Raw genomic sequence first — 25529 nt, 5'->3', positions numbered from 1 at the left:
GCGGAGAGTTGCAGTTGATGTGGTTGAAGGTGGCGTCAGAGCTCACCGCCCTTCTCCCCGGAATTTACGGGAACTGCGTGACTCGTGCGTGCCGCTGACGTGCCAGTTCCCCCCAGCGACCTACCGGGGTCTCGCTGCTTCCAGGTCACGACGCGCCGCCACTGTTATCCGTACCAAAAGTGGACACACCGGCTGCTAGGTAGGTGGTCTTAAAGTAGTGGCTGATCAGTGTAATTTCACCTATTGTCAATTCTAAAGGTGGTGCTCCCTAGGAGCTTCGATATTCGAGTATCAAAATTTACTCACCTTGCTCATACAAATATGATGTTCACTGTGGTGAAGCCACGAAACTTGTGGCAGCACTTGTCATCCATTATCGGCAGCGCTTCGGGAAGAAACTGCTCTGCCTAAAAGCGGACCGTGCGTGAACGTGCCTCAATCCCCGCTACCTCTCTCCTACTCTGGAATACTAATTTTTCCCTCACTCATTTAACGTAACTCAGCGAGTATAATGTCCTGAAACTTCTATCTTCATATAACTCTCGCTGTGCGTTCAGTTGGTTGAGTAAGTCTGATAATTTCCATACATTTCCCTTCCCCTTCCATATACTTCCATCCTGCTTGCCAAATACCGATCATCAATTATTTTGTAGGTGTTTACTCTTTATTACTTTTTCGTCAAAATATTCGCACTGTCGCTGCAGTTTTAGTGTGGGTGAATTTCTGTGATGCCGCCAGCATTACCGGTGATATAGCGGCTGTGACTGAGTCCAGACTGGGGTCTGAGCTGCCCACTGACTGCCCGTCCACCTGGTAGAGCACCCACTCTCGAGCCGTCACTTTCCTGTGGAAGAACAGCCCGCCAGTGAGTGACGAGGCTGGTGGGCTGGTCCGCTGGCGGCAGAGTCTCACGTGGCGAGGTAACCAGCAGCCGTCGTGTCCCTCCGCCTTACGGGACCGGCTGACAGGTAGCGTCTCAACGCCACTCCTCACCAACTCGGCCACCGAGACAAAATCTGTGAAATTCGTGACAAGACAGCGTAATCTGCAACATGTAACAGATAATGTAGAAGACTCTAATTACTGTCATAAAACAGTATAAAGAAGTTACATAGGCTAGAGATTAAGAAAGATGTTTGTCAAATCAGGAATATCTCGTCTGAAAGCAAGAAAACTAATTACCTCGAAAACTCATCTGAGTGAATAATATGGCGGTATACTTCGAATATCCCTGGCTATTTTAAAACAGCAAAGTTCAATTAATGTCATACCGCATAATATGAAACTTTTCTTTGATCCGACAAGTAAATATTTCAATAAGTGGCATTAACTTTCGGTTTTTCTTGTGCATTACGCTTAATGTGATACACTGCTGAGGTCGCCATAGACTAAGTTTCGTTTCTGCACTCAATCAGTCAAGTCCGGCGTCGAAGGCCCAGCCAAGCCCCACCTTGGATCAAGAGATTTGGCTTTGGCTGAATTTTGAGCGGCACCGGGGTTTTGGGAACCACTTGCAGGCTGAATCTGGACAGCAGGTGCAGCAGCACCACCTTCGTCTCCATCAGTGCGAACCTCTGAGCTGCAACAACAAAACATGAGGAAGCAGGTGAGCAATATACGTAAAAACAGAAAAAAATTTCGACTAAAGAGTATCATTCTCTCAGCTTCTTCCAATAGGGCTCGTTTTGCACGCAGGCGTATGTTTTGCCATACTGAAGGGGGAGAAGAACTCCCGTCTTTTATTTAATTGGGACTTGGGTACTATATTTATTCTCTGAACGCCATCTTATGTCGAATGGCGGCTGGTACTGTTTGTAGAACGGTGGCTGGTAGGCCCCTGTGTGAACTATATCTAATTTAAAAGACATGGTCCCTTCGTGAGACAGAAAGGAGCAATGTGGGTAACTTTCTAGGAAAGAACGATCTCGGAATTTTAATAGCAAACGGCACAGTGATGCAAACGGCCTCTCTTGTAACGTCTATCACTATAGTTGGATGAGCATCACCGTGACGGCTTCTCTTACTAAAGAAACCTGTGACGAAACGCGTTGCTCTTATTTGGATCTTATTTTCTCTATCAGCCCTACCTGGAAAGGATCCCGGACTGACGAGCAATACTCGTCACGGTCGAATGAGATTTTTGTCAGCTGCCTTCTTCCCGAGTGGACTACATTCCCTGAGGATGTTTCTAATGAACTGCAGTCTGACATCTGCCTTTGCTACAGTTCGTTTCATGTGAACATTCCACTATAAATCGTTCCGTACTTTTATTCCCACCTATTTAATGGGGTTCAGAGTGACTCCGCTACAAACTTTCAGATATGATGAAGGAGGGCAACTGCATCAATTTGACATAAGGCACCCTAGTCCGAAAAGGCCGAGTCGAAAATTATAAGCAAAAATCGTTCTGATACCTTTGGAATACTCGAATTGGTACTGTTGTTCCTAAAATTGTAATTTACGCAAATTTCAGAGGTGGTAATATGGATCAAAACAAAAAAAGTGTTAAATATGGGCTCTAAAATACATAACTTTGACCTATATGCACTGTTTCGTCTTAGATACTGTAAAACATATCCCTTCTTCTGAACGAGTGACCGTAGTTTTTGACGTATTCATTTTAGTGGCGATATTTACCTGACGTTTTTCGTTTTTTGGTCCTTGTTCTGTTGGTGTTACTTGCTGCCGCATTTAGTGCGTGCATGCGCTAGCAAGTGGGGGTATTGTGACGGTACAAACCACCCGTTACTAGGTGAATATTTCTAGTATGCAAGGACTGTTTTGTGGAGAGCGAGCGCGCTACACGGTGCGCGATTCGCGGAGGCGCGTGGCGCGCCCGCGCGAGATTTGCAACGAGTCGGTGGGATGGTGTTCGCCGCCGGGCGGCCACGTGGCCCGCAGCTTGGGGCGTTGTTTGGTTTTTCGCGCATTACGCGGAAACTGTGTAGCTTACGGAGAAGAGCGATGCGGCAGTGGATTGTGGTCAGCAATATGCACCTTCTGAAAGATCGATCTTTATTTCAAGTCACGAGACGCAAAAGTTATAGTAACCTCAAAATCGGTTAATATCAGGAATACTGAAAGATTAATAAAAATAGTAAAAAACAACGTACAGGGATGAGCGAGCACTCATTAAAAACGTCTCGTCGCAGCGGGTCGAGTGCCGCACTCATATGTTAAGGTTCAAAAATAATTAAGCACGTAAAGAGCAATAAACAAACTTTGAGGCAAAATTATTAATAAAACTCAATAGAAAATTCATGACGTAAAGAACGGCACTATATAATATTTTGGGTGCCATCACACGTATTTTAAACTAGTTAAGTTTTACTATACATGTACCTAGCAAAAGTTTTCAATGTTTGCAAATTATTATTAACATTTATCGCCCATAATTAATTTATTATTATAGATATGAAGATTTTGAGCAGCGCAATGTGTAGATCGCTATAGATTACGCCAAAAATGTTGCTACATGCAGTTCTATGTTAAAACTTTGCAGCACAGATGTAAACAAACAAATTTGCGCTTAGTGGCAAAAACTACAACTTGATATACGGACGATAGAATAATCCTAAAAATTAATGTACTACAGTAAATAAGATGTACTTTTTAGCGCGGTTCCTATAGTGTACTTATTTCTGTCGAGGGATGTATGTATCAAAATTTGTAACCTTAACTGGTGAGACTGGTACTCAAATAACCAGGGGGTTGGACATCCGGGCCTATATAAGCGAGCGGCCATCTTGGCCAGGGGTGAGTCGTTGGTCAGTCGTACGGCAGTCGGGGGCGTTGGTGGGCGGCGAGCAAGTCCCAGTTTTGGGTGGCCCATGTGGTCGTCTGAGCAAGAATGTTTTTCGCGCCGATTTATTTCGACAAAGAGTATTGTTTAATAGCGCAAGTGTGCGAGCATATATTTGGTGAATTGGAAGTGCTACGATTATTTGTGTGAGTACGAATTACGAGGTATACATTGGCATAAGTGAACATGTGGCGATCTGTGATTTCGTGCCAAAACTGCTAGAACAAATAGGATAGTGGGACTTGCGGTTCTGTTCGAACTGATTGAGCAATTTTCGATCATAGCAGCTTACATTACTGATATTTGGGGCTCGGAGTCAAACTATTATTAAAGTAAAGCCGTAAACCGTCTCACCAGTGCTAATTTCAATATGTGAAAGAAAAGGACAACGCCAATAAATAGTGATTGAACCGTGTCGTGAAAAAACTAATTTTGCTATAACAATCGCCTAATTTTTGTTCCCTAGCATAAATTGTACTCATGAATATTAATTCAAAAACTATAACTAATGCGCGGGTGTGGAACAGTGTACTAATGCACCAACTGTGAAAATCATTCCCTGACACATACGTGAGAGACAAAATTTGCATTAACATTTTTTAACGAACATTTGTATATGCACATTCGTGTGAACTCTTCAACCGCACTTTATTTACCGCCCCGTCGCACTGTGTAATAGAAACCTGACCTTTGATGAAGAAATACAGTAGCATCTGTGAGCCATGATATGTAATTGAGCATTAAAATAAACTTGAAGTTTCAGTCCTGTTTTCTGATGGTAACATTGTGACCATTATATTTTATTGTTAATTATCAGGTTAAAATCAATCATAATTGTTTACTTGATTCTCCAATAATCCCAACTTTTTTTTGCTTTGACACGCAATGAAATATGGGTTAATGAACGAAATGCCGGCCAGGGTGGCCGAGCTGTTCTAGGCGCTTCAGTCTGGAACCGCGCGGGGGCTACGGTCACAGGTTCGAATCTTGCCTCAGGCATGGATGTGTGTGATGTCCTTAGGTTAGTTAGGTTTAAGTAGTACTAAGTTCTAGGGGACTGATGACCTCAAATGTTAAGTCCCATAGTGCTCAGAGCCATTTGAACCATTTTTTGAACGTAATACATGTTGGTCATAAAGTCTCGAACCATTTCTAAGAAATAATGGCTGTATTTACATAATACATAATTATAATACATTTCAGTGCCTATTTTTTTCTTTTTAAGAGCAATCGAGAAGAATGCTTGCGGTAGAAGAATGTGTGGCTTTTGTTATGACGCGATTGCACAGTCTGGAGATGCAACCGGAGTTTACTTCGAGATTTCACAAGCCGGCACCAACAAGAGGTGAGTCACGATCTGGAAGGCCTCCTGAACCACAAGACACTCTTCAGCGTGTCAGAGAAACAATCGAAGCAAATTCCAATGCATCAAATCACCTTTAACCATCGAGTTAGACGCGCCAAAATCAACGGATTTGGGTGTTTTTCACTTCATGCTAGAGAAACAAGCGTACCACTTTGAGGTGCTTCACAAGTTAGGCCGGAAAATTGCGGAGCTTGCCAAACTGCTTGTTACGATTTGACAGAAGTTGCGCACAACGAACACCTAATGGGTAATATTTTTTCTTTATTAATGAGACCACGTTCTACATTTGCGGAAAGGTTGAGAACATAACTGCTGCATATGGGATACCGAGCCACCACACGCTATCACTGAATGGCAAATAGGCACTCCAAAAGTGAATGCATGATTTTGATTCATTTTTGCGGAAAAACAGTTACAGCAAACATTTAACACGATATGATGGAGCAATTCCTGAAACAACGACTTCAGCAAGAAGGCATACCTCATACTGTTTTTTTCCAACAGGACGGCCCCATTTTGCTGTCATAATGAGTACGTAAATGGAAAACTCGCCAACAGATGGACAGGTAAAGGTTCACCAAGACTACGGCGATCGCGTTCACCTGATTTGGCACCCTCTGACTTCTCTGCTTGTGGGTACATGAAGTGAAGGATGAACGAAACAAAGCGATCTTCAGGCTCTAAGTGCACGAAACAGGGATGCAGCGTCGGTTATTAGATAAGGCACGTTTCGGATTACATTAATGTCTGCTCCTCAGCGAAGGAAGCAATGCTTTAAAACGGACGGAGGTCGTGTTGAAGTACGATGAAAATGTATACACAGAATTTCAATAAACTTGGATGTGCATTATGTAAATTCGTCCATTATTTCTTCGATGGATCGACGCTTCACCCTGTATTACGCGACAGTCCTTACAAACGCTACCAGTTTTAAAATGTTTGAGGACGATAAACAAAATAAATTGGACAAACTGTGCAAATCATAAATTTTTGCTCTCACAGCAGAATCGTTTTGTAGATATGACATAGTGATAAAACTATGGATAATGAACAGAGCTAGCTGTAGAAAAAATCTCAGTAAATGAAAAACAACTAACCACGAGTTTTTGTGACTAGAAACAAATATGGGACTAAAGTAGGAAAGTGTTACAAGTAAACTGTTAATTTTTTCATAATATAACATTTCCAATCGTTAACTGGTTATCAAAATTATACGATCGACGATTTTTAAAGAAATGCGGATGAAACACATGTATGATAAGTATTGCATAAGGAGATGCCCATAAATAAATTATTTAAATGAGTCATACCTTGTAGGAGAAAAGGCATTTGTACATGATTTTTTGAACTTTTGAATCTATATTAACACATTGCAGACTTTGTCAGTAATAATTAATTAAATGAAATTTCTAGTAATTTGCAACACTCTGAACGCAAAAATTCCACTTGTAATACCATCGTAGCACCTCGTGGTTCAAAATGAATGTCGGGATTTTAAGGCTTTGTAGGATTTATTACATTCAACTTCCAATTATAAGTAATACATCAATTGAAAGAACAACTCATACAGTTTTTCTTAAAGGCATTCAATGTGAACACCATTCGTCCCACAACACACATCTAGTCGATAGTTGAGTTCCTCTCAAGCCCAAATCAGTGTGTCTTGTAACCTAGCATAGTTTTCCCTAGGCAAGACCTAGCGTAAAAATACAAATAATATTTACAAAACAAACCAATTATACATTGACACACACACACACACACACATAAAGTAAAACAATTACAATATACACTCCTGGAAATGGAAAAAAGAACACATTGACACCGGTGTGTCAGACCCACCATACTTGCTCCGGACACTGCGAGAGGGCTGTACAAGCAATGATCACACGCACGGGACAGCGGACACACCAGGAACCGCGGTGTTGGCCGTCGAATGGCGCTAGCTGCGCAGCATTTGTGCACCGCCGCCGTCAGTGTCAGCCAGTTTGCCGTGGCATACGGAGCTCCATCGCAGTCTTTAACACTGGTAGCATGCCGCGACAGCGTGGACGTGAACCGTATGTGCAGTTGACGGACTTTGAGCGAGGGCGTATAGTGGGCATGCGGGAGGCCGGGTGGACGTACCGCCGAATTGCTCAACAAGTGGGGCGTGAGGTCTCCACAGTACATCGATGTTGTCGCCAGTGGTCGGCGGAAGGTGCACGTGCCCGTCGACCTGGGACCGGACCGCAGCGACGCACGGATGCACGCCAAGACCGTAGGATCCTACGCAGTGCCGTAGGGGACCGCACCGCCACTTCCCAGCAAATTAGGGACACTGTTGCTCCTGGGGTATCGGCGAGGACCATTCGCAGCCGTCTCCATGAAGCTGGGCTACGGTCCCGCACACCGTTAGGCCGTCTTCCGCTCACGCCCCAACATCGTGCAGCCCGCCTCCAGTGGTGTCGCGACAGGCGTGAATGGAGGGACGAATGGAGACGTGTCGTCTTCAGCGATGAGAGTCGCTTCTGCCTTGGTGCCAATGATGGTCGTATGCGTGTTTGGCGCCGTGCAGGTGGGCGCCACAATCAGGACTGCATACGACCGAGGCACACAGGGCCAACACCCGGCATCATGGTGTGGGGAGCGATCTCCTACACTGGCCGTACACCACTGGTGATCGTCGAGGGGACACTGAATAGTGCACGGTACATCCAAACCGTCATCGAACCCATCGTTCTACCATTCCTAGACCGGCAAGGGAACTTGCTGTTCCAACAGGACAATGCACGTCCGCATGTATCCCGTGCCACCCAACGTGCTCTAGAAGGTGTAAGTCAACTACCTTGGCCAGCAAGATCTCCGGATCTGTTCTCCGTTGAGCATGTTTGGGACTGGATGAAGCGTCGTCTCACGCGGTCTGCACGTCCAGCACGAACGCTGGTCCAACTGAGGCGCCAGGTGGAAATGGCATGGCAAGCCGTTCCACAGGACTACATCCAGCATCTCTACGATCGTCTCCATGGGAGAATAGCAGCCTGCATTGCTGCGAAAGGTGGATATACACTGTACTAGTGCCGACATTGTGCATGCTCTGTTGCCTGTGTCTATGTGCCTGTGGTTCTGTCAGTGTGATCATGTGATGTATCTGACCCCAGGAATGTGTCAATAAAGTTTCCCCTTCCTGGTACAATGAATTCACGGTCTTCTTATTTCAATTTCCAGGAGTGTATAAAGACACAGAAATGTCATATCTTCAGGTAACAAAAATAAGGAAAAAAATTTATATTACAATAGATGGAAATAGGAGGATATGCATTTCCGGCGTTACAAACTGTTGCAACAACTACTACAATCGTGTTTCTCAAGTCGGGTCGATCAGCTGCTAGCGGACGCTCATACATGTTGAAAGGTCTCTGTTGGATTCCTTTCATGTTTAATTTCTTAAATCTGTTGCCATTTATGGAATAAATTCCTCTTCTAAATGTACTGTGGCGTTTCTGACTATCTGGGAGGAGACTGAGCAGTGGAACGTGTTACTTTTACACATAAACAAGAACGATCTGTCACACTACTACACTTTAAAGCACAGTTTATATGTAATTCTTATATGTAATTCATGTCACACAGTCTCATACGGAACCTACATCCGCTTTCTTTTATATACTGTATATGATAAGATACTGTCATCCCCCTTCCCTTTTGTGTGAGATGATGAATGAGCATATGTATTTCTAGTTGCATGCTTGAGGGTAGCAGACAAGGCTGTCTGCTAGAGAACAGTAGGACCAACGTCGGAACAGGTAGCTACACTTCCTAAAAGCAAAGAGGTTTCTATCCTTAGTATGGTCCTGTCCGTCCGTTGTCATGTTGGTATAGGAAGCTGCCCCTCTGGCCACTTCCGTTGGTCTTTGTGAGCCACCCTCAGGAAGCACGCTCGGCAGTAGGCAGTTGCAGTGTGGCCGTGGCGAGCGTCTGAAGTGGTAAGACCTCCGGCTAAGCGCGTCTCTGTTAAGTCCGTAGGACAATGGATTTCTTAAGTTCAGCCTAACTGAAAATTTAATCACCTTTATTTCGGGTTTAGGTCAAAAATATCCGATGTTATCTTAAATTGCAGCGCAATATAATTCTCATGGGAAGTTCACATTATTTTCCGGTAGTTGCTTTGTTACTACTTTGTGAGTAAAATGGAACTACGTGTTGATCAGTAACTCTAACTAAGATCAATCTTAAATGCGAACGCTTGTGTGATTATAACGTCTCGTCTTGACTATATTTTCAATATAGCAACTTTTCTTTATGTTCAGCCCACGTGGGGTGTACTTTGCGAGACCACTACCACGTGCTTATATAACTGTTTGACCCATCAGGTTAATAGTAAGACGTTAGTAACCAGTTCAAGGTTTTTCTTTTGTCAATTGCTTTTCGATCTAATGTATTTTAATTATCAAAATTATTGTGGAGTTGTACGCTTTGTGTAAACCAAGTTGACCACGTGAAGCATGTGGTGTAATCATCAAAGTAGCCCTCAGCTATTCTTTTTGCGAAGACTTCACAAAGAGTTAATATGAATTTAGTATACCAGTGTGTGGTAATTACATGACGGACAGGATTGTGGTATGAACGTAATTTCTTTGGGTAAAAACTGAATCTGTTGGTTGTGGTTAATTTCTTCTTGCTTATGTTTCAATGGTCTTCGTGTGTTATTTTATGAATGCAGTGTTCTATGCAGTCTCCCAATCTTGGCTCCATATTTTATGTGTTCCGTAAGATTACAATCTCACATTTTTTCAATCGTAAATAAGGCACCAGCTCAGTTATAACTCACGTATAATATGCTGAAATTTCAATGAACAATCTTAAAATAAATTTCCAAATATAAACTGATTTCTTTCTTTTTATTTAAATTCTCCTTTTTATATATATATATATATATATATATATATATATATATATATATATATATATATATATATATATATATTACCGGTTTTGTATGACTATTAAAAGATTATCATTAATGTTAGTCTGCTTGGTAAACCTAGACTAAATATCTGATGAAACAGTTGCCCAGTAATCCACGGTTAACGTCCCCAGACAGATCACAGCTTTTAACCCACTTTCATTGTCAATTAGCACCGATTTCAGTATACCAAAATTAAAGTAACAATATTACACATCAGCTAAGAAAATTAGAGTTACAACATTACAATGTGATCCTTTATGAATCTCCAAAGGTAAAAATCGCACGGTGTTAGATCGAGTGAACGTGGAGGCCATGTGAAAGAAGCTTGGTCATCCGGCCCCTTTCAGCCATTCCAGCGCTCGGCTACAAACAGTGTAGTGTCGTTTAACCAGCCGCGTGTTGAGTGACGGCAGTGAGGCGGCGCACCGGCTTGCTACCAAATAAAGTTCTGTGGTTCAGGTTCTTCCAGTTGAGGCAGGAGGTACAGTTGTAGCGCATCAAGTTAAGAAACACCACTAACAGTTGCTTTACAAAAAAGGAAAGGTCGATACACTTTCCGTTGGGACATGGCACAAGGAACTTTCAACTTAGGGAGTCTCGTTGTAGTTGCACCATCTCGTGGGGATTTGTTGACCGCCATACAAGCAAAGTGTGTGTGTTCACATTTACAACCAACCGAAATGGCGATGCATCACTGAAGAAGATACGATCCAGAAAATCTTCATTGTCAAACAGCAACGTTTCGTTTGCAAAGTTGGACGCAAACTGTATTCTGTAGGCTTCAGACCTGTTAAAGTTGTGAACTGTAAGGCCGTAGCTTAAACCTCTCCTTAAAAGTCTCGATGCAGACGTCACTGAGATTGATAATTCACGACTTGCGCTCCAAATCGGGTTCTTGCGGCTAGGCCTGAAAGTCCGCTTGTTCAATACTTCCTTTTGTCATTCTTGGTTGCCCTGTACTCTTACTTTTGCAAAGACAGTTAGTATCTTCAAAATGATACAATCTACGGATGTTATTGTCACCTGGAGGATTATAATGGAACTTAATACACAACGCACATTGCATTGTAACAATGTATTCAGTTCTTGCAAACTCTGAACGACAAAAAGCTGTTTGTTCACTAGTCGCCATATTTTTACTATCGCTGTCTAACGGAAGACACAGTATACAAAGAAAACAATGTTATACCAGGTGCTTCGAAATGGATATCGGGGTTTTAAGGCTATGTGCCATTTATTTCATTCAACTTACAGAATACTACATCTAATGAAAGAGCAACTAGAACAACTTAAGAGTGGAAGAAAAATACTAGAAGATAAGGCGCCAATGAAGTTGTTTCCTTTTTAAATCACTTCATAACAGAATTATTGCTCAGGAAAGTCAAACATATTTAAGTCTTTTGTGATTTGTATTCATACCAGAACAAGAATATTATATTGTACTAAGATATCTTAATTATCTTGTGAGTGAACTGAAACTTTTGAGGACATTGAAAGTAGCTTCCCCTATTAGACGATACTCTTTTATCCAATGTGATAGGAATATAGGACTGTTTAACACAAAATCAGTAGCTGATGTTCTAATCGACTGGGTGCGGATAATGCTTGAAGCTCAGGGTAAACTATTGATGTCATGGTGGTCAATAAAGATACAACACTGGAAGACATTTCTGAAGAAGAAATATTCGTTCCTAAGAACACCCGCCAGACAGGTAGTCATCACAAAAAACATCTCTGCATCATTCAAAACCAAGAAACTTATAATGGAGCTTCGATTTCATTGGCGGTAAAAGCTTGATAGAGACTTCAAGAGTAGAAGTCTGGAGAATATTCATCTCCTGCTTACAGATGTAAACTATAAAAATATAATAAAATATTATTTTAGAATAATTTTATATAATGCTAATAATAATAATATTAATAATAACAAGTTATTATTATTGTCTTTACGCGACCTCTGGCAACACTGAAAGAAAATTATGAGGACCTCCAGATTTGGAGGAGTATAATGGACAAGAAGCTAGAGCGTTTTACACGAGAGGTGTATGTTGGGACAAAATGATATTACATTTTATTCTTATTATCACTTTATCTAATGAAGTTAAAAAGACGAAGAGAATTTGTTTAAACAGAAGTTTCTGCGTTGTTTCAATCACTGTTTTTCACTACAAAATAATCTGACACAATATCTAACAAAAAATACAGTTTTACTTGCAATATCGTCTATTCTGCTACAAATAAACTAAACGTTTTTCTCTCGCAATGCATGCCATTACTGTACATATTCAGTCAATAAAACCAACATTTAAATCTTTAAGAATCAATCTGTATTGAATTTAAAGTGTATAACATGTCCTTCTAATGACTTCAGTATTCATTAGTTCTGTCCTTTAGTACCCCTGAAATTCGGATTCAAGCTTTAAAATTGCTCTCCTGAACAGTTTCATAATGTGGGAAAGCACGTTCTTTTCCTAATGCTCTTCATTTGAGACAGTAGTAAGAAGAAAATACTTGTACTGAGGGGTCCGGAATGGAACAAAATGACATACCGTTAAAGCTGCTGCACGGGGGAAGATTATTTTATGTGTTCAAAGTGATCCCCATTAGCTGCCAAACAAGGTCAATGCAGTTTAACTACTGACCGAACTATGGCTGTCAGTGTTGCCGGTATGGAGGGCGCACTGGAGGCCTCGATGGTTTCTCGTAGGCCGTTCAGTTGGCTGGGCTCCGTTGACGAAGTTCATTTCTTAAGGTCCCCCATAGGTCAAGAGTTGCAAAGTCCGCAGACTGTGGTGGTTACTCAGCAGCTCCTATCTGACCTAACTATCGTTCTATTCGATTTTCATCCAAGTAGGCGGCGTGCTACCTTGTAGGTAAAATCTTTCGTTTCCAAAGACCTATCGGATGGCGGGTAAACTCGATGTTTTCGGCATATGAAGATACAGCTAACCAATTACGGAACCCTCAAAGAAGAATGAGCCAGTCAAATCGCTCGATGACAGACCACACCACGCATTCACACCCAGCAGATTAACACATTTGTCCACGCGAATAAGAGGACTGTCAGGAGCCCAGTACGTGCAACTGTGGCGGTTGGCACTACCGTTCAGTTTGAACTGCGCCTCGTCAGACGAGATAACCATCCGTGCAAAACCGGTCATTCTCGCAAAGCATGCCTTCAAACCACTCGCAGTACACCATTGCTCGATCCGGCTCGTCCTCGTTCACAGCATGCATCGATCTCGGAATGTGAACTTTCCACTTTGCAGTCTTCACAATTCGTCGTATGCTTGATTGGCTTACTTCTTTTCCATGTGCACCCTGTTTCACCGATTTTTGAGACGACCTAGTAAAATGTTGCAAAGCAGTAGCACTGGAAGCTGGACTTGTTGATGTTTTTAGTTGGCCAGACCTTTCCTTATGCACATCCTCAACAGTAACGTCAGGTTCAAATTGAACCTGAATACAATGAATTGTTGTAGCTATTGGCGGCTGAGTTACGCACACGTTACGCCATTGTCGTTGTACCTCCATCTTATTTTCGTACTTCCAGTACGACTTCAATACGGCCTTGCATCGCTCAAACCACAATGTTACATCATTCATTGCTGCACTGTCGTCTGCTGGAAAACGCGCGCCAGAAAACAATGGACTATGCTACCGCGCAACATTGCAACGATATGTCATTTTGTTCCGAAGATATTGACTATCAAAGAGTCTCTAAATTTTTCTGAACCCCTCTGTACATGATATGCCTCGTTCCCACGTACCGTGACCGACAAAAAATAGGCCTAGACAACAAGGAACGACTTGCTGTTCTGGTAATGACACATGTACCAGGCGAGCTGGTAGTGGGGCAGGGGGAGCACTCTTCTTCTTCTTCCTTTTCTTCTTATCTGGTATTAGACCGAGTGAGCGTTATGGTCTCGGTCCATGTCCGTGCTGGTCTTCCTGCATCTGTTCTACCGCAGGGCTGACAGTTGGAGATTTTTTGGGGATCCTGCCGGTCTTCATCCATAGTATATGGTTTTTCCAAGTTTTATGTAGTTCTATTTTGCTATTATAGAGTGTGTAGCCAATTCTTCTCATTAACCGCATCTCTTAAGCCTCCGTTCGTCATCTCTACGGAGTGTCCAAGCTTCGCTGCTATACAAAAGGTTATGTTCGGCCAGGGTGTTGTATAGTTTGAATCTGGTGTACCGCTGAACAGGAGATGGTAAAAAGATGGCATTTATTAGTTTTGTGACTTTTTTGAAGCTTCTGATTTTGTGGTGCATGTGGTTTTCTAGAATGTAGCCGACCATGTACATGATGAATCCTGTGTATCTGAATGTATTTACTCGAAGGCTGTGTTGTCTATTTACATTTTAGTTCTCTTATAGTCTTCCCCCATGAAGGCGACAACTTAAGTTTTATTGAACGAGACCTCCAGGTTGCACATTTTTGCAGAGTTGTGCAGGTTACACACTCAACCCTGTAGACTAGTAGTGAAAGTCGCAATTGGAAGTATTTGGGCGGAGGTTTCCTGTTCTGGGATAAGCCTTACAGCCAACAGATACAACCATATTAATTTGGGAGAGCTGACCGAAACAAAAATTGGAATGTCACTAGTGTATGAAACAGGTTCATCGTAAAACAACTGAATAAATTACCGGAGCGATCGGATAGCGACTGTCACTAAACCTGCTCAATCTTTGCAGACGTCAGTAGGAAAGGTACCATATGAAGACGATGCTAAAAGTTCTTGGGTATTAGTCCGCGTCATTCTTGCAGGATCTTCCGATCCGACGTTTTGGCCTATCGTTAAGCCCCTTTTTTCTGGAACACGCTGCACACTTTTATCTTTTGAATATTGTCCAATCAGTTTAACGTGCATTGTTAACGAAGTAGGTAGTCATGGTTGATGTTTATATGCTGGATGTATTCATTCAAGAGTCGAGCCAGCAAAATAAACAGTTCACCTTATTTGCGAATTACCGTTATCTAATAGCCAGTATCAGTTTGATCTTTGACTTTCTTTTTCCTTAATCGATAACCGCACTACAATGTCCCAGTTCGGAATAAACACAAGAGACAAATATTAGTTATCCTCCGGTAACACCACATTATGTTGTGTGGTCTTCAGGCCGAAGATTGGTTTAATGCACATTTCCAGGCCACTCTGTCCTGTGCAAGCCTTTAAGTGCCGCAACCTACATCCTTCTGAATCTCTTTGCTGTATTCATCTTTTAGTGTCCCTCTACGATTTTTACCCCCTACATTTCCCTCCGGTACTAAATTGGTGATCCTTTTGCGTCTCGATATGTACCCTATCAACTGATACTTTCAGCTGCTTTGTGCCACAATTTTTTTTTCCTCACCCGTTTCTATTCAGTACCTCCTCATTAGTTACGCGATCTAATCTTCCGCATTCTTCTGCAGCACCACATTTCAGTAGCTTCCACGCAGCAGCCAAACAAGTAGCATGGAATGTAGTCGAACTAGACCAGGCCATGCTGAAGGAATTAGATTAGGAAACGAGACACTTAAAGTAGTAGATGAGTTTTGCTATTTGGGCAGCAGAATAACTGATGATGGCCAAAGTAGAAAGGATATAAAATGTGCAGAAGCAATGGCAAGAAAAAACGTTTCTGAAGAAGAGAAATATTTTAACATCGAATATAGGTTTAAGTGTCACAAAGTCTTTCTTGAAAGTCCTCCTAGGGAGTGTAGCCATTTATGGAAGGGAAACGTGGACTATAAACAGTTTAGAAAAGGAGAGAACAGAAAGCTGTTTAAATGTGGTGCTATGAAGATTAGATGGGTAGATCACGTAACTGATAAGGAGATACAGAATAGAACTGGTGAGAACAAAAAATGTGGCACAACCTGGCTAGAAGAAGGGATCGGTTGATAGGATACCTGTCGAGACATCACGGGATCGCCAATTTAGTACTGGAGAGAAGCGTGCGCGTGTGTGTGTGTGTGTGTGTGTGTGTGTGTGTGTGTGTGTGTGTGGCGGAGGGGGGGGGGCGGGGAGGGGGGGGAATCTCCGAAACCTACTGCAACCTGCATCATTCAGTATCTGTTTACTGTACTTATCTCTTAGTTCAAAATGGTTCAAATGGCCCTGAGCACTATGGGACTTAACTTCTAAGGTCATCAGTCCCCTAGAACTTAGAACTACTTAAACCTAACTAACCTAAGGACATCACACACATCCATGCCCGTAGCGGTCGCGCGGTTCCAGACTGTAGCGCCTAGAACCGCTCGGCCAACCCCGCCGTCATCTCTTAGTCTCACTATATAAATCAAAGTGATACTTGCTACTAGATAATGGTAATTTGCAAATAAGGTGAATTGTTTCATTTTGTTGGCCCGACTCTTGAATAAACACTTCCATCTTATAACAACATCACCCATCATGCTTCCCGCCACCGTTCCAAATGGCGCCAGACATCGTCTGTGTGACAACGATGGGGGTCGTTGAGCGGGTCATTCGAAGGGCGATGCGGCGCCTCAGTGTTCGTCGAACCAGGAACGTATTCGTACAGCCCTGTGAACGTGGCTGTTGTCATCTTGGAAGACTGATGTGTCTGCAGCATGCTCATCATGAAGATGCAGAAAAAAGAGTAACACCGGATCGTGGACGATGTTAAATTGACATCCTGGTTCACCTGAATAATCCTGGCTCGAGTCTTGGTATGAAAAACACGTCAGAAGCATCACAGACTCACCGCCGCCGCGAACTGCACTCCGTAAACGGTGGATAAAATGTCTCATTAGGCCATCGATGCATTCGACGTCGGGATTACATATTACTCCTCCTTTTAGCTACCGTACGTGTTCTGTCCTGTTTGCCTGATGACGACGTGCAACATTTTTTGGCAATTTGAGCATTGCTCTTTTGCGTGGTTCCCGACTCCAGACATCGATTTACATACAGGTCCCTTCAGAGTGGCCGCTGCTTGAAATGTACCCCCGTTTAGCGGCAGTAGCATTACCTGTTGGGTTTGATACCGATTGTCATGGTTGATACATGTAAAAATGGTTCAAATGGCTCTGAGCACTATGGGACGTAACATCTATGGTCATCAGTCCCCTAGAACTCAGAACTACGTAAACCTAACTAACCTAAGGACAGCACACAACACCCAGTCATCACGAGACAGAGAAAATCCTTGACCCCGCCGGGAATCGAACCCGGGAACCCGGGCGTGGGAAGCGAGAACGCTACCGCACGACCACGAACTGCGGACTTGATACATGTAAGTCGTATCAAGTTCCAGTCGGTTGGAGTGCTCTTACGACGACTGTCCTTAAGCCATGTCGCGTGGTTACGATTGGTACATCAGCCCTTGTAAAGGTGTTGGACAGTCCGTTCTGATACACCAAGAAACGGTCGTCCACAGTATTGTCATGGGCAGGTCCAAATACGGTAACTTCTTTCTGCCAATCTGCCACCGAACGAGGTGGCGCAGTGGTTAGCACACTGGACTCGCATTCGGGAGGACGACGGTTCAGACCCGCGTCCGGCCATCCAAATTTAGGTTTTCCGTGATTTCCCCAAAATCGCTTCAGGCGAATGCAGGGATGGTTCCTGTGAAAGGGCAAGGCCGATTTCCTTCGCCATCCTTCCCATTTCCGATGTGACCAATGATCTCACTCTTTGTTTCCCTCACCCGAACCACCCAACCAACCAATCTGCCACGTCGACCCATGTTACTGCGCTGATTCCATTCAGTCTAGCTGAACTTACATACCGTTTCATTGCCATTACCTACATCGGCGGCGGGAGGTCATGTGACCTGGTACCTCTTTTACATCATCTACAGCTCTCCAAAGCGACCAACGTACTCTTTTAAAGGGGTGACTATTAATTTGGCTGGTGAATGTACTAGACGGATAAACTCGCAATGTGTGTCTTGATACACACCTGTCAGAATTGTGAGAGTCGGTTGTGTATGTCTGAGACGGCCCCAGTCGTATGTTACACGGTATGACGCTTCTGGAATCACTCACGTATTGAATCGAAACGAACGAGATTTACAAACGGGAAAGCCAGAAAAAAAACTTACCAATGCAGAAACGTGGTCCACAGCCGAACGGAAAGTACGTGAACGGTTTGATGAGGTGCTTGTTCTCCGGACTGAAGCGTTCCGGGTCGAAGCGGTCGGGATCTGGGAAGTACTGAGCGTCGTGGTGGATGGCGTGCACCGGCAGCCAGATGCCGTCTCCGGGCCGCAGCTCCAGCCCTGGACAGCTCCCCCTCCCCGCCGCCGGCAGCCTGTAGGGGCGGACGCACTGGCGGTCCAGGGACGGCAGCGGCGCGTACATGCGCAGGCTCTCTGCGAACACAGCGGCGCGGCCGCGGAAACTGGTGTTTACTCCTCAAAAGGTTACAGGTGGCCGTTGTGAGCATTCCTGGGCGTAGATTGGACTCCGCGAGACGCTGCAAGTGATGGTGAGGTGGGTGGGGCCAGGGAACACCCTGATTCGTGGTCACGCAAACGTCGCGCAGAGCATCGGAGACGGGTCGGCGAACAGTCAGAGATTGAAGGCAGATTGTAAGACTACAGCCCATTGCCTCACGTACTTTTCAGATACTTGAATTGTCGAGTTTATAACCATTTTTTGTAAATATACCTATTAATGAATTTTTTCAGTAAGTAGTGTTTATCAAAATGTAATTGATAGGATAAGTATTATTTTTCTCATATCGCTGCAGTAAACACGCTGGCCATGTCACTAAAGTCCGTTGGCGCAAGTGTGCTCAGTCGTAGAGATGAGGGAAGAGAAGCTATTGCGAAGAAGCTACATCTACATCAAAATTCCGTACGGCGCTAGGCGGAGGGTACTCCGTACCACTACTTTTCATTTCCTGGCGCAGGTGGTGAAGGCCTCTAGCCTTTCGCGTGGGGTGCAAGCAGAAATAACAGTTCCCAGCATTGTGCAGAGTTGATCGGGGTCCTTTGGTTTAGAGCCAACTGGAGGGTCTGAACCAAACATTTCTTCGAATCTGTGACTGCCTCGTTGACATGCATTATGGAGTGCGCAAATGTAGGACTTCTCCTGACAGGTCAGCAGTGCGCTACTCAAAGGAAGGAGCTACTCAGAAAGCAGAGTACTTCCTGAAGGCACGCCGTTTTTTTTAATCTTAGGCAGTAGTTTGAGGTGCTCTGTACAACAACGCCAAACGACACGCACATAGACCACTTAGACTCTCAAAAGTTTATCAGTAAATTGTCGAAGTATTCGTACAAAGTTACCGAATTTACTGCCCTCCAGGAAAGTTATCGCCCTCAAATTATTCTCGTGACTCAGAGCTAGCTGGAATACGAAGTGGAAAGCTCTGAGATATTTAGCGAGTCATGGATCGTATATCGGAAAGACAGTTTAGAGGCCATAGAAGAGGTAGCGTTCATTGCAACAGACAAAAATACTGTCTCCATTGAGGTCTCAGTTGAGTGTGACAGTGGAGTTATCTAGTTGCGTATAATAGGTCTAAATGAAACCAAGTTGATAGTTGGATGTTATTACCGGGCACCCGATTCTGCTGATAGGTCTAGAGTCATTCAAAGAAAGTCTACGGTCACGCAATATTGGTTGGAGGCGACTTTACTCTACCGAGTATAGACTGGGATGTCTATGGATTCATTGCAGCGGGTATAAACAGACAGTCGTGCGAAGTACTTTTGAACACGTTTTCCGAAAACTGTCTTGAGCAGCTAGTTCAGCAGCCCACATGCAAAGCAAATATTTTAGACCTTGTAGCTACAAATAGGTCTGACCTTAACGCAACGTCGTTCTAGAAACGGTGATTAGCGACCCTTATGTCATTATAGCAACTTTTATTACAGAAGTTAATAAATCATTTAAGAATGCTAGGATATGTTTCTGCTAGAAAGAGCAGGTATACAGTTGTCAGCAACTCAGTTAGACAATGGACTGGCATTACTTATTTCCAGTAGTATGGTCGTAGAGAAATTACAGGCTAAGTTTATATAGATTGTAAATCGTGGACTGGAGACTTATGTGCCTAGAAAGTGGATTAAGGACGCAAAAGACTCACCATGGTTTAATAGCGAGATACGGAAGCAGAGGCTGTTGCACTCCAGGTTCAAAAGAGAACGCGTGAATGACGACAATCAAAGATTAGTAGAGATTCATGCGTCTGTGAAAAGATCTATGCGCGAAGCATATCATAACTACCACCGTCATACCTTACCAAAAGACCTGGGAGAGAACCCGAGAACATTCTGGTCCTATGTAAAATCAGTAAATCGGTCTAAGGTTTCCATCCTGTCATTCATAGACCAGCCTGGTGCCGCAGTTGAAGGTAGCAAAACGAAAGCCGAAGTTTTATATTTCATATTGAAGACATGGTTCGCGCAGAAGAATCGTACAAAAGAAGCAGTCGTTTGACCATCGAACAGACTCCCGTATGGACGATATAGTAAGAAGCGTCATTGGCGTAGAGAAACAACTGAAAGAGTTGAAAATAAAGAAGTCATCAGCTACGGATGGAATCCGGGGAATACTCTAAGCGCTAGCCCCTTACCTATGTCGCATTTACCGCGAATCTCTCGCCCAGCGCAAAGTCCGAACTGACTGTAATAAATGGCAGGTGACTGCTCATATAAAAAGGGCAAAATAACGGACCCGAAAAATTACAGACCAATATCTCTAACATCGTCCTGCTGCAGAATCCTTGAACACAGTCTCAATCGAATATAATACGTTTTCATGAGACCTAGAATCTTATATCCACGAATCAGCAGTGCTTTAGAAAGCATCGCCCGTGCGAAACTCGGCTTACCCTTTCTCACATGATATACTGCGAACTGTGGATGAACGGCAACAGGCAGATTCCATATTTCTGTAGTTCTGGAAATCATTTGACACGGAGCCTCATTGCAAGCTGTTAAAGAAGTTACGAGTATATGGAATAAGTTCACAGATACGCTAGTGGCTCGAAGTCTTCTTAAGTTATAGAATCGAGTATGTTGTTCTCGACGGCGAGGCTTGGGCATGGTTAGGAGTGCTCCACGGAAGTGTGACAGACCGCAGTTATTATTCTCTATACGCATAAATGATTTGGCGAAGAGGGCGGGCAGCAACCTGGGCTTGTTTGCTGATGATGCTTTGGTGTACGGGAAGGTGTCGGAGTTGAGTGACTGTTGGAGGACATAAGATAACTTAGGAACGTAGTTGGCGCTCAAATTCTAGGGCACTGTGTGTCGAAAATATTGTAATATGTAGCCAGGCAAATTATAAGTGGGTTAGCAAGTATGTGGGCACACTATATGGTCACCAGAAGATTTTTGAAGTAATGAAGAACACAGTATGGCAAAATTTTACTCCAGCTGATAGCTAATCAAGAAGAGCCTGTTGTCAATAATGGGCATCATAATAAAGACTACTTCGCACCACAAGAAACTCACGAGGAAGTAAGATCCAGCAGTATTTTGTAGCAGCGTCCTAGTAACTTTTGGTAACCCGATAGCGTGCTTAGTCAAGGAACAAACTTGTCGAGAGAAACTTCATTGGCCCGAGTCGTTAACCATCAGAAGGGTTTTATTTTTTCAGCATAAATTCTGAGGTAGTCCCAAGTGAAAGAAATAGTCAAAAGAAGCCAAAGGTGGTTAAATTTACAGTTGATTTTCAATCACTTACTTATTGTGTTCAAAAGCAGTTGTAACTATAGAGATTCAGAGAGTATTGCACTACTACTGCAGATAATTAGCTTAAATTAAAAGTGATTTAATTGAAATTCATTTTCAATTTCTGAAGTATGTTGGCTTCCTTGTAGTCAAGGTAGTTTTAGAATTTTATATTGTATTTTGTAAATGATATTATGTGTTCGTCTACATAAATTTGGTACCGAAAAATAGTTATTGCCATGTATGAAAGTTGTTAGGGCATTAATATAAGACGTAATCACTTGCAAAGTAAAGAATGATGAACAGTTTTTGTCACGTTCAGCTGTTGTTTGAACAGATAACAATCATGGGTTCCATAACACAGTACAGCTTCCATAAAGTGTTGCTAGTCATTGATGATTACTGATTATGGCTAACGGTAACTAACATCATTACATTCCAAATTGTCTCTTGTGTTAATGGCTCATGTGTCTTTTACAAGTAAGCTAGCGCATGTGCATTTTGTCAAGTTGCTACTTTCCTACACTATTTTAAAGTCATTACAGTCACTTACGAAAGTTAAGTTTTTGCTCGTTTTGGAGCTGGCGACCATCTCATTCTGCAGTCTAAATCCATTCAAACCATGTTCTGGCATTCACAATTCGGCTAATTACAGTGACACCTTAATTTATTACCATTTTTTTACATTTCGGTCGTTGTTGTACGCAGTAACCCGTACGATAGCGATCAGGTTGAAACTATATGCGTTCTGTCAGAAAACATTGATCTTCGGATTCGACATCTTGTCTCCACTAACAGCGTGACATTAGATGCACGTGTCACAGTAAAACCTTACATACACCTTAGAATGTAGGTACGTTGTAAGGTGAACTGAAAGGCAAAAAATAGCCCTCACTTCTGTCGTTTGTTGTTCAATCCATTATGACACGATTCGGTAGTGATGGTGTCGTGAATTGACTTGCTTCACGTACGTGTCGGAAGTGGGGTACTGCAGACGAACCAACTAACGTGCGGTTCGTTTCAGTACCGTTCGCTGATGAGAGATGATGTCAGAGCTACCAGGGTCCCGTTTCAAAAGCCAGTATCTCACTCACACATCTGTGTGCCTCCACCACCCGTCTGAACGTTCGCCTGTCGTCGGAGGGTATGAGGGTATGCATAGCATAGCCTCGTGAGGCTTTCGATGTTCTCGTGGCCTCTTATGAGCTCATTGTTGCACTTCTTTGTGTATTTATGGAATGTAAATCTGACCTTGGCTACTTCACTCCTAAACTCTGTGGAGGAAGTGATTGGTCAACGATAGTTCTTGCTCGTACATCTAGAGGAGATTATTTTGGCATCGAAGATATGTGAACAACCAAAAAAAGAAAAATTTATTGTATGATTATTCAGGATATGTTAGGGACAGTATTGATAATATAGTACTACACAACATAAAAATTACAGAAAAAAACAGTAAAGTGAACGGACATCTGGTCTTATCCAGTCTACAGATCAAAAAGAAACTTCACATGCAAGCCACCAGGAAGATTCATTCACCAAACAAGGGAACCATACAAGGTGATTTTCAATTACACGCTGATACATAGGAACCTATTACGAATAGTTCGGCAAAGGAGAAATAGTGAAACGATATTAGTAGTGCAGTCCATGTTTTAAATGGTGGACAGTGATTATCTGCAGTAACTGTAAATGAAATTAAATATACAGTGTGATTTGGATGACTTATTGAAGTCTCTTGATCTATTTATGGTACGTATACTTCTTTTTAGATTGAATATTTCCTCCACTTGGTATCAACTGTTCAGGTCTCTATAATGTCACTAGTCGTGTATTAATCTTACAAAATGGTACAGGAACAAATGAAAAAAATTGTTGCTACTATTATCACTATTATGAAATCATCTGCAAATCAAACACCCGTCTCCTAAACGCCGTAATGCTGAAATCTTTTGCGTGAAAAAGAAAATGGCAGGAGAAGTCTGAGAAACGGCCTGTTCGTCTTATTCTGTCATGTAATTGTATTTCGTGAAATGGGCTTGTCCTGTGGCAATAAAAGTAACTTGTAAAACTTTCGTGGGAAGATTCAGCCTGTCGTAGAATGCCACCAATAGACTGCTAAGAGTTATTTCAGCATGAAACACTGATTTCAGAACGCCCCTTCAAAAATTTGGCAGTTACGCTAAAACTAGGCAGTCCGTAAGTAACGACTTCTATAGTTGGTGAATGATACAACCAGCGAAAAATACTTTTTTGAATGTTTTGTTTTGTTGCCATAGCCGGTTTCGGCCTACCATGGCTGTCTACAAATGGCTAATATTTTTCATCACATAGATGTTTCGGTCAACAGCCTGTTGTCTGCTCCACACTGCACAATAATATTTGAGTATTTAGTGCCACTTTATCTGTTGTTTCATTAATAAAAATACGCTAAAGTGCTGCAAAATAGATATCTTCGCTTACAAAAGTTGCAGGAGATGGTGGTTCGTTTTGTGGTGGTCCATGTGGTTTTCTAGCTCGATGTTTATGTTCTTGAATTCCACCGTAACACACATATTGCAAATAAGCTACTGTGGCACACTTCACAATATTCTTAAAACGCATGTTGAGCACCGCACGTGTGTTATACACTTGACGTGCAGTGCAAAGATTATCATTAAGCAAAGATACAAAGATATCATTCATTAAATATTCCGGGATGGTTCCTTTGAAAGGGCACGGCCGACTTCCTTCCTGTCCTTCCCCACTCCGTTGGGACCGATGACCTCGCTGTTTGGTCCCCTCCCCCAAACCAAACAGCCAACCAACCATAAAATATCGACCAAGGATGGAAACAGAGCAAAGCTGATTTGTGGCGTGTGTAAAATGTAACATGTTAATAACAGAAAAATATTTGCACCTTAAGCATGAACTTATTATTAAAAGAAGGTAGGATAAATTGTTGTTACTAGGATTTTTTTTATACTGTCAGTGGTAATTATTAACGAAATACTAAAAGCCAAGCTATTACATATTACAAAGCAGACATATATGTATGAAAATTTACATATACAGATATATGGACATCATTACTGTTTGTAAGTTTTCAAACTGGTATCTCAAAATGCAGTGGTGTGACTGTTAGGGGTGCAATTTGTGTCTGATATCTGTGAACAGCCCAAGGAAATTCATAATATCTAACATGGATAAAATAACAACTTCTATTACACAAAACTTTTTGTCAAATAAAATGCTGCACCTAATGCCTGTGATTTGTTAGCTAGGAGGCTCAGTTACGGCAGAACTGATTTCAAGCAGCATTTAGTATAACTTCACTGGGTTCGGGGAACACCAGGCAACGAAGTGGAGAATTCCTCCGACCAATGTAGAGTAGCTCGTGGGAATACTGTAGCAGGATTCCTTTGTAAAATTTGCTCGGTATTTTTAATCGTGGTTGTAAGAGTTTCAGACAATAGCATACATCGGTAAATCGATGAAAGAATATGAGCCTCCTGCATATTATAGCATAGAGGTCAGGCTGTCTTCAGGCCACGAGTGGCCTACCGGAACCATCCGACCGCCGTGTCATCCTCAGTGGAGGATGCGGATAAGAGGGGCGTGGGGTCAGCACACCGCTCTCCTGGTCGTTATGATGGTATTCTTTGACCGGAGCCGCTACTATTCGGTCGAGTAGCTCCTCAGTTGGCATCACGAGGCTGAGTGCACCCCGAAAAATGGCAACAGCGCATGGCGGCATGGATGGTCACTCATCCAAGTGCCGACCACGCCCGA

At 42.8% G+C, this 25529-nt stretch overlaps 1 protein-coding gene across 1 annotated transcript in view; it reads right to left on the bottom strand.

Annotated features, from left to right (window-relative positions):
• Positions 1-946: 946 nt before the first annotated feature.
• Positions 947-25529, bottom strand: part of LOC126163197 (cytochrome P450 9e2-like) — a 56900-nt gene continuing 32317 nt past the window's right edge. Inside the window, exons 6-7 of the mRNA XM_049920150.1 lie at positions 18174-18443; positions 947-1579 (exon numbers count right to left, since the gene is read on the bottom strand). Coding sequence (XP_049776107.1) covers positions 1416-1579; positions 18174-18443 — 434 coding nt within the window. The 3' untranslated portion in view covers positions 947-1415. The remainder of the gene's footprint in view (positions 1580-18173; positions 18444-25529) is intronic.

The sequence above is a fragment of the Schistocerca cancellata genome, chromosome 2 (assembly GCF_023864275.1).
Source record: "Schistocerca cancellata isolate TAMUIC-IGC-003103 chromosome 2, iqSchCanc2.1, whole genome shotgun sequence".
Lineage (NCBI taxonomy): Eukaryota > Metazoa > Arthropoda > Insecta > Orthoptera > Acrididae > Schistocerca > Schistocerca cancellata.
The sequence above is the reverse complement of the archived record's forward strand: the minus strand, read 5'-3'. Positions and strand labels throughout refer to the sequence as shown.